General features: G+C 38.0%; 1 protein-coding gene across 3 annotated transcripts in view; it reads right to left on the bottom strand.

The window, feature by feature from the left end:
- LOC105480138 (VPS8 subunit of CORVET complex) overlaps positions 1-14,145 on the bottom strand; it is a 246,721-nt gene that overhangs the window by 39,024 nt on the left and 193,552 nt on the right. For all 3 annotated transcript variants that reach the window (XR_011619950.1, XM_011738646.2, XM_071091396.1), the window contains one exon: positions 13,762-13,927. Coding sequence is in view for 2 of the 3 variants with exons in the window: in XM_011738646.2 (XP_011736948.2) it covers positions 13,762-13,927 (166 nt within the window). In the remaining variant the exon portion in view is untranslated. The remainder of the gene's footprint in view (positions 1-13,761; positions 13,928-14,145) is intronic.

The raw sequence follows: 14,145 nt of genomic DNA, 5'->3' as shown, positions 1-14,145 counted from the left end.
ATTCTGAAAAACTGGCCTTTAATAGTCATAGATTTAAAAGACTGTTTCTTTACTATGCCCTTAGCTGACCAGGACTGAAAGGTTTGCATTTACAATTCCTGCAGTAAACAACCTGCAGCCTGCTAAGCGTTATCATTGGAAAGTGTTGCCACAAGGCATGTTAAACAGTCCAACAATTTGCCAGACGTATGTAGGACAAGCAATTGAACCTACTTGTAAAAAATGTTCACAGTGTTACATTATTCATTATACGGATGATATACTTTGTGCTGCCCCCACTTGAGAAATATTACTCCAATGTTATGATCACTTGCAAAATTCGATTTCTCACACTGGTTTAATTATAGCTCCTGACAAAATTCAGACTACCACTGCTTACTCCTACTTAGGGGCCTTAATAAATAACACTACCATTGTGCCACAGAAAGTAACCATATGTAGGGATCAATTGAAAACATTAAATGGCTTTCAAAAATTACTAGGGGACATTAACTGGATATGACCTTCTCCAGGCATTCCTACCTATGCCATGAGTAATCTGTTTTCTATCCTTAGAGGAGATCCTAGTCTCACTAGCCCTTGGCAATTAACAAAAGAAGCTGAGGCAGAGCTGCAGCTAATCAAAAAGCAAGTCCATAAAGCTCAAATAAATAGATCCAGAAAAGACTCTAGATTTGCTAATTTTTCCAACTCAGCATTTACCTACTGGTGTTATTGCCCAAGAGCAGGGCTTAGTAGAATGTTTTTTTCTTCCACATACAAATTCACTGACCCTAACTCCTTATTTGGATCAAATCGCTACTATGATAGGAAATGGGAGAACTCGGATTGTTAAATTACATGGATATGATCCTGGAAAAATTACTGTTCCTCTCACGAAGGCACAAATACAGCAAACTTTTATAGTCTTACTTGGCAAACCCATTTAGCTGACTTTGTGGGTATTCTCGATAACCCTTTTCCTAAAACAAAACTGTTTCAATTTTTGAAATTAACTAATTGGATTCTCCCTAAAATAACTAAATTTAAGCCAATTGAAGGTGCTGGGAATGTTTTTACAGATGGGTCTGTTAACAGTAAAGCTTCTTATTCCAGATCAAAAGGTAAAATTTTTCAGACGCCCTATACTTCACCTCAAAAGGCGGAGCTTATAGCTGTAATTGAGGTATGACTGCTTTTGATATGCTTGTTAATGTGATTTCTGATTCTTCATACATGGTTCCTTCCACAACATTAATAGAAAATGCTGTTACAATTTCATACAGATGAACAACTGATGACTTTATTTACCCAACTGCAAACAGTAGTTAAGAGGAGAATGCACCCTTTTTACATCACTTACATTAGGGCTCATACACCTCTTCCAGGACCTTGAACTGCAGGAAATCAAATGGCTGATCGCTAGTGTCTAATGCTAGACACTTTCACAATTTAACCCATGTTAATGCCTCTGGTCTCAAATGCAGATACAGCATTACCTGGAAAGAAGCTAAAGCTATCATCCAGCGATGCCCAACTTGCCAAATGGTGCATTCCTCATCTTTTACAAGAGGACTTAATCCTTGAGAACTGGAACCTAATTCTCTTTGGCAAATGGATGTCACACACGTTCCCTCATTTGGGAGACTAGCTTATGTACATGTATGTGTGGACACCTTTTCTCACTTTGGGCTACATGCCAATCAGGAGAGTCTTCTGCCTGTGTTAAATGTCACCTTTTGCAGTGTTTTGTAGTGATGGGCATTCCAGCTTCTATTAAAACAGATAATGTCCCAGGCTATACTAGCCAAGCTCTACCTACATTTTTCTCTACATGGAATATTAAACACACTACTGGCATCCCATATAATTCTCAAGGACAAGCCATAGTGGAAAGAATGAATCTCTCCCTGAAACAGCAGTTACAAAAACAAAAAAGGGGGAGAAACAGGTACTATGGGACACCTGATACGCAAGTGAATCTAGCATTATTAACTTTAAATTTTTTGAGCCTGTCTAAAGGCCAGATGCTATCAGCAGCTGAACAGCATCTGCAGAAACCAGCTGCAAAGACAGAAGCAGAACAACTGGTTTGGTAGAGAGATCTGATAACAAAAAGTTGGGAAATAGGTAAAATAATAACTTGGGGTACAGGTTATGCTTGTGTTTCTCCAGGACCGAATCAACAGCTGATTTGGATACCATTAAGACACCTGAAACCTTATCATAAGCCAGATGCCAAGGAAGAGATTCTGGGAGGAACCCGAGGACCCCCCGGTTGCAGCCATGTCAAGACTGATGCTGAGGAGGACCCCAACTGTCAAGAGCAACACCCGTTGAACACAGCCACCTACTAGGGGACAGATTAAGAAGCTGTCACAGATGGCAGAAGAAAACCTGAGGAAAGCGGGACAACCAGTCACAATGAGTAATTTAATGGTAGCTATGATAGTGGTGATTACCATTGCCATGAATATTCCTTCAACAAGGGCTGGCACAGAGAACAATTATACTTATTGGGCATATTTATCAATCTTGGCTGGCAGTAATACCTGGATGTAATCACTTTGACACAGTTACACATGCTTTCTGATCTCAGGATTTACCATAATAAATCTGCTCCAATAATTGAGGCATACCACCCTCAAAAACCTATTTGTAAACAGGATTGGTTCCAGTTAGAAAAAATCAGTGTACTTGTTTGGGAAGATTGCATTGCAGAACAGGCAGAGGTGCTGCACAACGATTCCTATGGAATCATTATTGATTGGTCCCCTAACGGGATGTTTAGCTTAAATTGCACCTCTCAGTCTGGGTGCCACGGCCACACTGTGTTCAGCTGGTCTGAACAAAATGGTCAGATGGCAGAAATGGTAAGAAGTACGGCAAGAGTTCCTATTATCTGGAACCATGGTGGTATAGTGGCACCTCAACCTCCAATGATATGGCCTGTTGTAGGAGTTAAACATAAGGATTTGTGGAAACTATGAATAGCTCTTAATAAGATCAAAATTTAGGAAAGAATAGAAAAGCATCTAGAAGGACACTCTACAAACTTGTCTTTGGATATTACGAAATTGAAAGAACAAATACTTAAAGTGTCCCAGGCATAATGCCAGGAACTGGAGTGCTTGAAGGAGCTGCAGACAAATTAGCAGCTAGTAATCCATTAAAATGGATAAAAATACATGGAAGGTCTGTGATTTCAATGATGATTGTGCTTTTAATCTGTGTTGTTTGTCTTTGTATAGTCTGCAGATGTGGATCCTGACTCCTGTGAGAAGTAGCTCACCATGCAAAGCTGCCTTTGCTTTTATCGCTTTGCAAAACAAATAAGGGGGACATGTTGGGAACAGGCCCCCAAATCTGGCCATAAACTGGCCATAAACAAAATCTCTGCAGCACTGTGACATGCTCGTGATGGCCATGACGACCATGCTGGAAGGTTGTGGGTTTACTGGAATGAGGGCAAGGAACACCTGGCCTACCCTGGGTGGAAAACTGCTTAAGGTGTTCTGAAACCCCAAACAATAGCATGAGCGATCTGTGCCTTAAGGACATGTTCCTGCTGCAGATAACTAGCCAGACCCATCCCTTTATTTTGGCCCATCCCTTTATTTCCTGTAGGAAATGCTTTTAGTTAACCTATAATCTATAGAAACAATGCTTATCACTGGCGTGCTGTCAATAAATATGTGGGTAAATGTCTGTCTGAGGCTCTCAGCTCTGAAGGCTGTGAGACCCCTGATTTCTCACTCCACATGCTATATTTCTGTGTGTGTGTCTAATTCCTCTAGTGCTGCTGGGTTATGGTCTCCATGACTAAGCTGGTCTTGGCAAGGAATGTCATGTATAATACATGCACCATATTAACTTACTTTTTAGCATTTTAAATGCCAGTTTATTGTCTTCTGGCCTCCTTTTAAAAATAAGAAATTAGTCATCATTCTTATTGTTGTCTTTGGCTCCTTTTAAGATTTCTTCTTCCTCTTTGGTTTCAGCAGCTTGACTATGACTATGATGTGTTTGGGTACGGTTTTCTTTATATTTATTATGCTAGAGGTTTGCTGAGTTTTTGACTCTATGGGTTGATGTTTGTTATGAAATTCGGGAAAATTTCAGATATTATTAGGTCCAATGTTCCCAGCTCCCAGTCTCTTGCTCCTAATGTTCCAGAAATTCAATTATATATATATTCTATATTTGTTACATATATATTCATATATTTGTCTATCATATATATCATAGATATATAGTGTACATATATCTATAATTTATAAATATCTAACTTATATATTAATATATATCTATATAATATAGATATAGTTATAATTTGTATATATGATAGACTTCCAGATATTGTTTCACATGTCACCAAGAGCTTTTTCACTTTCTTCAATTATTTTTGCCTTTGTGCTTCAGTTACAATTATCATTTCTATTGAACTGTATTCAAATTTACTAATTTTTTTCTTAGCGTTAAAAATGCTGTGGACATCTAATAAAATTTTCACTTTAGATATGTTTTTTGGCTCTACAATTTACACTTGGTTTTACTTCAGAGTTTCTACTTCTGTGCTGAGGTTTCTCCATGTGTTCAATTATTCTGCTAATCTTTTCCACAAAATAATTTAACATATTTATAATTTCTATGTTAAAGTCCTTCACAGCCAATTCCAGCATCTGGGTCATACATAGATCTGCTTCTACTGATGCTTTCTCTCTTGATTATAGGTTACAATTCCCTTCTTCCTCCTACTGATCCTATGATAGTTTGGGCTTTGGCTTTGTTAGGATTTATTGTGCTTTTGCCCTTAGTCCTGAGAAATCCCTTAGTCCTCAACCATAGCCCTTCTGCAGTTTCAAAAAATTTGAGGTATTTATCAATCCCTGTAACATAGCAACATTTACATTCAAAACTCAGCACCAGGCAGCTGCTGAAATTTCTGCTTAGTTCTTTAGGACCTGATGCTGCTTTTTGGAAGCACGGTCTGTTTGTACACAATTTGGAAAACTGCAAAGAGAACTTGGGGCTCCCTCTTCAGTGGCATGCTTCTTTCTGAGATTTTCTCCCTCAATTTAGAGCTGCTTTGGTAGTCTTGTACTTTGACCTCTGTTTCTTCAACCCAGTAAGAATGAGACTTGCTATTCAAGCTCTTCTCTCCAGTGCTCCATGGCAAGCCAAGAAGTGCCCTAGAAAAGCTGGTTAAATGTAAAACTCGTCTAGTTTGTTTCTCTTCTTTCAAGGTTTGCATTCCCTATAGTTTTTGCCTGCTTCCAGCTGCTCTCTAAACAATGTTTTTTTCATATTTTACCTAGGGCTTATAATTATTAGCAGAAAAGTCATCTAATATAGGCTGCTCTGCCATTACTGGAATTAGAACTCTATTACGTCCCTTCAGATTTTTTTTTTTTTTTTTTTTTTTTTTTTTTTTTTTTTTACTCTGTGTCCCTACTTCTTTTAGGATTCCAATTAGATGTATATTTGGCCACTTGAAGTTGTTCCACAGTTCACCAATGATCTATTCATTTCTTTTTCTTTTTTCTTTTTTGAGATAGGGTCTTGCTTTGGTGCCCAGGCTGGAGTCCCATGGCACAATCATAGCTCACTGCAGCCTTGACCTTCTGGCTCAAGTGATCTTCTTGCCTCAGCTCCTCAGCTGGGACTACAGGCATGTGCCATCACGCTTGGCTAATTTTTAAAAAACTTGTAAAGACAGGATCTCATCATGTTGTCCTGACTGGTCTAAAACTTCTGGGCTCAAGTGATCCTCCTGCCTTGGCCTCCCAAAGTGCTGGGATTACAGGCATGAGCCACTGCACCAAGCCCTGTTCATTTCTGTTTAGTCTTTTTTCTGTGTTTGATTTGGCATAGTTTCTATTGCTATATTGTTAAGTTCACTAATCATTTCTTCTCCAATGTCCATTCTGCTATTAATCTTATCTAGTATAACTCTTCATCTCAGACATTGTAGTTTTAATCTCCAGATGTTCTACTGGTTCTTTCTAACTTCCATATTTCCATTTGACATATGCAATTGTTCTTCTAGCTTCTTGAACATATGGAATACAATTGTAACTTTAAATGTCCTTGTCTACTAATTTTATCATCTGGGTCATTTCTGTGTTAGTTTCAATGGGTTTTTTTTTTCCCCTCATTATCATGGCTTGTATATTCCTGCTTCTGTGCATGCCTAGTAATTTTTGATCAAATACTAGACATTGTGGATTCTATCTTGTTGGGTATTGGATATTTTAATAATTCTTTATACATTGCTAAGTTCTGTTCTGCAATGTGGTTAAAACACTTGGAAATAGTTTTATCTTTTTAGGTTTTTGCTTTTAAGCTTTGTTAGGTGAGATCAAAGTGGCAGTTAGTTTAAAGTTAATTTTTTCCCCACTACTGAGGCTAAGAACTTACTTAGTACTCTCAGTGCTACCTTGGGATTTATGAAGATTTCCAGGCTGGCTGGTGGGAGCAAGCATTATTTCTGGCTCTCTGTGAGTCTGGGACATTGTTCAATCTAATCCTTTTGGGTGGCACTTTTTTTTTCAACCTGAAGTAGTTTCCTCACACAGTGGGTAAGTGGGTAAGTACTAAACTGAATACTCAAAAGTTACCTTCTGCAGATCTATGGAGCCCTCTGTATGGCTCTCTCCTGATACTCCATCCTGCAAACTCTAGCCGCCTTGTCTTTCCTGGACTCTGAGCTCTGTCCCCTCGACCCAGAGAGACTAAGCTCTGCCTTGGTTCTCCCTCTCTGAGTCATGGCGTGAAAACTTTCTCCAGGGAGTAATCTGGTAGAAATCCTAGGGTTTATGTCATTTGTTTCTTATTTTTCAGGGGTCACTATCTTTCACTGCCTGGTGTCCAATGTCTTATGAACCATTATTTTATATATTTTGCCCCTCCCCCCTCCAAAAAAAACCCTCCAAATGCATCTTGTCCTGAAGTGAAAGTCTTCATGTTACATTTATAAAATCCAAAAAATTCTGAATTCTGAAACATATCTGGCCAAAGTGACTTAGACAAGGGCTTGTGGACTTACACAAATATGCATTCCCACTAGTGCATAAAAGTATCTCTCTCCTCACATCCTTATCAATGTAAATGCATATGTATTTTTAATGTGTCTCAGTTTAATTATGTATTTTTAAATATTTGCCAGCTTAATAAGTAAAAAAAATGGTATTGTATAGTTGATTTAGCTTGCATTTCTTTGATCACTGGTAAAATTGCATTTTTTTCCACTTTTTATTGGACAACAGAATTTATGTCCTTATCTCATATTTCCATCAAAGCCTTAGTTCTATAAAAATACTAGAAACAATTTCTTGGTATTATTTTCATCCTTAGTTCTGTCTGTATGAAGATTTTTCTGCATCAAAGGGAAATGTACAAATTTACAGAACTTCAAAAGTCTTGACTGTTACACAGCTCTGGAAAACAAGTGAGAACTGGGCTGGTAATACAAATCTGGCTATCCATTTTCTACAACTGCAATCACCATTCAGTGTTTCCTAAGAATAAAACCAAACTCTTGATCGAACAAGTCATTTGTCTCCTAATCTAAAGTAGGTTTCCCTCATGTTACTCTCCCTGTAATATTCTATTCTTTCCCTTTATGTCAATTAAATACCTATCACAATTTGAAACTATATATTTGATATAATGCATGCTTACCTGTTTACCAGGGTCTTTAAGGCTAACCAGGCCCTGTCTACCCACTTCTTCAACCTCATTTCTGGCCATTTTCCCTTTTAGGCACTATGTTCCAGCTGCTGATCTTTTTTCAGTTCCTTGAACAAGTCATTTGTCTCCTCAGATCCTTTGTGCTTGCTGTTCTCTCTTGCCTGAAATTTCTTGCCTGAAATGTTTTTCACATGGCTGGTACCACCTTAGCCTTCAAGTCTTGGCTTAAATATTACCTCTGCATATAAAGATTCCCTAACCATCTAAAGTACGTTTCCCTCATGTTATTTTCCCTATACTATTCTACTGTTTCCCTTTATGCCAATTATGTACCTATCACAATTTGAAGCTATATATTTGATATAATGCTTGTTTATTTAATTATTTATGTCTAGTTCCCTTACTAGATGGCAAGCTATATGATAGTGGGAACTATGGTTATTTTTTTATTCACCAATGTATTGTCATACCAGGAATAGTGTTTGGCTCAATGCAGGCATACATGAAATACTGGCTGAAGTAATGAATCACTTAACATTAAATACTGGCTGAAGTAATGAATCACTTAGTACTATAGTACAATAACAAGATTATTGGAAAATGGGCAAAAGTATCTTCAAAATGCTGCATTTATATTAGGATGATCAATCATCTCTATGTACTCCTGAGACATATTAATCTTCATTTAATTTATAAGTTTAAGGTTGAAGACACTCTTGAGAAATGACACTACTGCTGAACACTGAAATCTCATTTTTTAGTATTTGGTTTAATTATAGTAATATATATTTAATTATAGTAATAGAGTATTGATATGACCTATTTATATCAGAAAGCTAATATTCTTTTAAAACGGACAAATGAAAACAGGCATTAATATCACTGTTCCTATTTCATTAAATGGCATGTAAACTGAATCTCCAAGTATAGTGGGAATTCAAAATAATTAAGCAATGTGCAATGGTTAACAGAAAATTATGGCTAGTGAACATAAATATCATTTACTGAATACTTACTTGGAAGTTGTTCATACTTCCTCCTGGCATTATTTGTACATTTACCCCAAAAGACAAAACATTTTCCTAGAGAACAATAAACACCAAGAAATAAAACCAGTTCCAAGTAGTGGGGAAAAACTCAGTTGATTTTGAACAATACCATATAAAACCCCCTAATGAGTGTCTAAGAATGTTCTTGCTTTTGAAGTTTTAAAAGGAATAACAACTTGAATGTTCTGGTACATAACAATGTGTTAGCTTATTACCTACTCTCAAGAACTCCAAGCCCTGTTCATTGAAATCTAGCAAATCTTAGATATTTTTCTTTGAATTTATATCAAGTTGCCCGTTGACTAACAAATACTATTTTTTTAACAATTAATAGCAAGATTTCTATACAAGGATGCCCACTTACATCTATTCAGCTTAGTACTGGAAGTCCTGGCCAGAGCAATCAGACAAGAGAAAGAAAGAAAGGACACTCAACCAGTAAAGAGGAAGTCAAACCATCACTGTTCACCAATGACATGATTGTATACCTAGAAAACCCTAAAGACCCATCCAATAAGCTCCTAGATCTGATAAAGGAATTCAATAAAGATTTAGGATACAAAATTAACATACCCAAATCAGTAGCACTGTGATACACCAACAACAAACCAAGAGAATCAAGAACTCAATCCGTTTGACAATAGCTGTGAGAATAAATAAATACATATACATACATACATACATACATACATACATACATAAATAAAATACTTAGGAATATACCCAACCAAGGAGTTGAAAGACCTCTACAAGGAAAACTACAAAACACTGCTGAAAGAAATCATAGATGACACAAACAAATGGAAATACCTTTGCTCATGGATGGGTAGAATCGATATTGTGAAAATGACCATACTGCCAAAAGCAATCTACAGATTCAATGCGATTCCCATCAAAATACCATCATCATTCTAAATAGAACTAGAAAAAAAAAATCCTGAAATTCACATGGAACCAAAAAAGAGCCCACACAGCCAAAGCAATACTAAGCAAAAAGAACAAATCTGGAGGCGTCACATTACCCAACTTCACGCTATACTACAAGGGTATCATTACCAATACAACATGGTACTGGTATAAAAATAGGAATGCAGACCAATGGAACAGAGCAGAGAAACCAGGTGTAAAGCCAAATACTTACAGCTAACTGATCTTTGACAAAGCATACAAAAACATAAAGTGGGGGAAGGACACCCTATTCAACAAAAGGTGCTTGGGATAATTGGCAAGCCACGTGTAGAAGAATGAAACTGGATCCTCAACTCTCACTGTATACAAAGTCAACCCAAGATGCATCAAAGACTTAAATCTAAGACCTGAATCCATAAAAACCCTTCTAGGCATTAGCTTAGGCAAAGACTTCGTGATCAAGAACCCAAAAGCAAATGCAAAAAAAAAAAGCCCAAATAAATAAATGGAATCTAATTAAACTAAAAAGCTTCTGCACAGGCGAAGAAAAATCAGCAGAGTAAACAGACAACCCGTAGAGTGGGAGAAAATATTCACAAACTATGCATCCATCAAAGGACTAACATCCAGAATCTATAAGGAATTCAAACAAATCAGCAAGTAAAAAACAACCCCGTCAAAAAGTGGGCAAAGGACACGAATAGACAATTCTCAAAAGAAGATATACAAATGGCTGAACATGTGAAAAAATGCTCAACATCACTAAACTATCAGAGAAATGCAAATTAAAACCACAGTAAGACACCGCTTTACTCCTGCAAGAATGGCCCTAAAAAATAAAAAAAATTAAATGTTGGCATGGATGTAGTGGAAAGGGAACACGTTTATACTGCTGGTGGGAATGTAAACTAGTACAACCATTATGGAAAACAGTATGGAGGTTCCTTAAAGAACTAAAAGTAGAACTACCATTGGATGCAGCAATTCCATTACTTGGTATCTACCCAAAGGAAAAGAAGTCATTATACAAAAAAGACACTTGTACATGCATGTTTATAGCAGCACAATTTGCAACTGCAAGACGTGGAACCAACCTAAAATGCCCACCAACCAAGGAGTGGATAAAGAAATGTGGTATACATACACCATGGAATACTACTCAGTCATAGAAAGAAACAAAATAATGGCATTTGTACAACCTGGATGGAGTTGGAGACCATTATTCTAAATGAAGTAACACAGGAGTGGAAAACCAAGCATCTTATGTTCTCATTTATAAGTGGGAGCTAAACTATGAGAATGCAAAAGCATAAGAAGGATGCAATGGACTTTAGGGACTCAGGGAGGGGGGAGGGACTGGAGTGAAGTGAGGGATAAAAGAATACACATTGGGCATAGTGTACACTGCTTGGCTGATGGGTGCACCAAAATCTCAGAAATCACCACTAAATAACTTTTCCAAGTAATCAAAAACCACCTGTTCCTCAAAAACTATGGAAATAAAAAATTTAAAAATAAAATTAAATAAAATGGTTTCCCCTTTCTTGATGCTTGAGAAGGAAGAAATTCAACGAAACAGATTACCTTTCTTTGCTGCAGGAGGTGTGGGGAATAAGGGAAGAGGGCCACCAATGTAGTGTAAATGGCTTTCAAAATTTTACACCAATTCATGAAAAATTTCTCAAGAAAACATGGAATAAAAGGGAATTTCCTAAACATGATATAAAGGTTACATACTAAAATTCTAGTTAACATTATACTTACCAATGAAAAAATATAATGCCATAAGTATTGGCACACCTAAGTACTTAACTTGGTCCCTGCTTGCCTAATAAGCCTCACCTCATACCACTCTCTCTGAGCCTCTTGCTTCCATTCTGCTTACCTTCTAGTTCTGTGTTTATTCCATGTACTGTTTCCTCTGCCTGCAATACTCCCCTTGCTGTCTACCCTTGCACTTAAACTTGTCTAGCTTACTCCTCTTTTTTTCCCTTCAAGGGAAGCTAACATGGCACTTCTAGGAAGCCTTCCATGATCCCTCATACCTATTTTATATCTACTCATTATCTTACAGCATAGTTCATCTGTAAGTACTTGAGGTATAATAAAAATACATATATTTGGCCTTTGTCTTAGGTTCCCGGCATACAGCTCCTAAAACAAGTGGAATCTGAGTGATGAGAGTGTCTTTTGCATGAGAATAAGATGACTGGTGACTGGAGACCCCTAGGTAGCTTCAGCATGGGAGCTGGGTGTCAGAAAGACCAAGGCATGGTTAGAGGTTTGGAACTTTCAGCCCCATCTCCCAACCTGTGCAGAGGGGAGAGGGGCTGGAGATTGAGCTCAATCATAAACGGCCAATAATTTAAACAGGCATGACTACATAATGAAACCTCCAAAAAAACCTGTTAATGGTGGGGTTGAGGAGTTTATGGGTTAGTGTAGACACTGATGTGCTAGGAAGGTGCTAGGCCCAGAAAGGGCATGGAATCTCTACCACTCCTCATTCCCCTCCCCAACATTGCCCTATGCATCTCTTCCATTTGGCTCTTCCTCAGTCACATCCTTTATAATAAATTGGTAAATGTAAATAAAGTGTTTCCTGAGTTCTGTGAGTCATCCTAGTGAATTATGGAACCCGAGAGGGGGTCATGGGGACCACTGAATTTGCAGCCAAGTCAGACAAAAGTAGGTAGCCTGAGTACTTTGTGACTGGCATCTAAAGTGAGGACTGTCTTATGGAACTGAACCCTTAAACTATGGAGTCTCTAACTCTAGGTAGTTATTAGAATTGAACTGAATTGGAGTCAGAAAAAACTTAAGAGTACTTAGTTAAAAACCCTTTTATAATTTCATTGACTGTAAACCCTGCAAGACAAAACCATGTTTGCCTTGTCTACCATTGTATTTCCAGGCACCAGGCAAGAGCCTATCACACTGTTCAATACAAACTTGGGGAAGGTATAAATGGAAAGGCTACCACTGGAGAGCAGAAGTTCTACATTGTTATCTGGAGAGACGTTAGTCACGAGGTTTTCTCAGGCTTTGCTTCTAATACAATGCTGATGGCTGATGAAACAAAAAGAGAGGCCAGGTGTGGTGGCTCATGCCTGTAATCCCAGAACTTTGGAAGGCCGAGGCAGGTAGATCACGAGGTCAGGAAATCAAGACCATCCTGGCTAACACAGTGAAACCCCGTCTCTACTGAAAATACAAAAAGTTAGCAAGGCGTGGTGGCATGCACCTGTAGTCCCAGCTTCTCAGGAGGCTGAGGCAGAATGGCATGAACCCAGGAGGTGGAGCTTGCAATGAGCCGAGATCACAGCACTGCACTCCAGCCTGGGCAACAGAGCAAGACTCCATCTCAAAAAAAAAAAAACAAAGAAACAAAAAGAGAAAAGTAACAAGCCCAACTTTTCACTATGTGATGTGAGGGCCAACTATAGGATAGGGTAGCACAGAGGAAGGAACGGGAAGCCGAAAATATGATACTACTTCAAAGAGGAAGTATAGCTGGGTAGAGCACAATGATCAAGTCCCAGTCCCAGTAACTCCTCCACATTGAACCCCTTGTGTTGTCAAGCTCTGTTCTCCTGAAAACTATCAAGTGGTAGAGTTCAAATTCTGCTCCACTACCTGCTTTAAAAAAAAGGCTGTAAAATACATAAAATTATCATCTAGTCCAGCAGTCAGACTCCAAAGGCAGTGAAAGAGCATATGTGCATGCACCTTGTCCATCATCGGCCCTACTTAAAAGTCATAATTCTGCACTCTTATCATGTAGGTATTCATTGGTACTTGCAAGTATTCAGTCATACTTGCTGGGCTGTTACTCTGTCAAAGGGTCTTAAAAACAGGCTCATGTGTGTACACCTCATCTGTCCAACTAGATCTTCAGCCTTTTAAAGGCAGAAAATGTCATCTGTTGCTCTCAAATTCATGTTTTTTCTGTACTGAGTAGAGAGGAGAGGCTCTTCAAACACTAAACAGGACTGAAAAGAATATTTCATGTACCCAATACCCACCAGGTAAATTTGTTGAGACCTATGGGAACCAAAGAAAATGAAAACCAGGCCCAAATGACATTGGTAAGAAAAGACCATCTCCATTTTGCCACGAAAACAAGTCTTACCTGTGATGGGGTTATCCTTCCCTTTTTAATTTCAGATGAATTTTCACTGAGTTTTCCTACTTTGTTACTTGAGCTGCATTTGTAGCATGTCCATCTTGTTTGGCCCTCAATTTCCATGGTGCATTCTTTGTTTTGAAGGCAGAATGAGTGATACAAATGGCCACAGCTGCAAAATGTAGGCAACGAATGTGTCCTTTTTATTATCACAAAATCCATAAACATAAGCTTGTAAGTGTACTGAGAAGCAATAAAGATATCTAACAAGTAGAAAGGCACCGATGGCTGTACAGGGTAAGAAACAAGAAAGGGAATGTACTTGCTGCTGTCCTCTCTTTTTAAAAATCCACATTCATATATTTGTATACTTATGTTGTGAGTACAAAC

Source organism: Macaca nemestrina, chromosome 2 (genome assembly GCF_043159975.1).
Source record: "Macaca nemestrina isolate mMacNem1 chromosome 2, mMacNem.hap1, whole genome shotgun sequence".
NCBI classification, from domain to species: Eukaryota; Metazoa; Chordata; class Mammalia; order Primates; family Cercopithecidae; genus Macaca; species Macaca nemestrina.
Note: the sequence above shows the minus strand (reverse complement) of the source record. Positions and strands in the feature narration are given on the sequence as shown.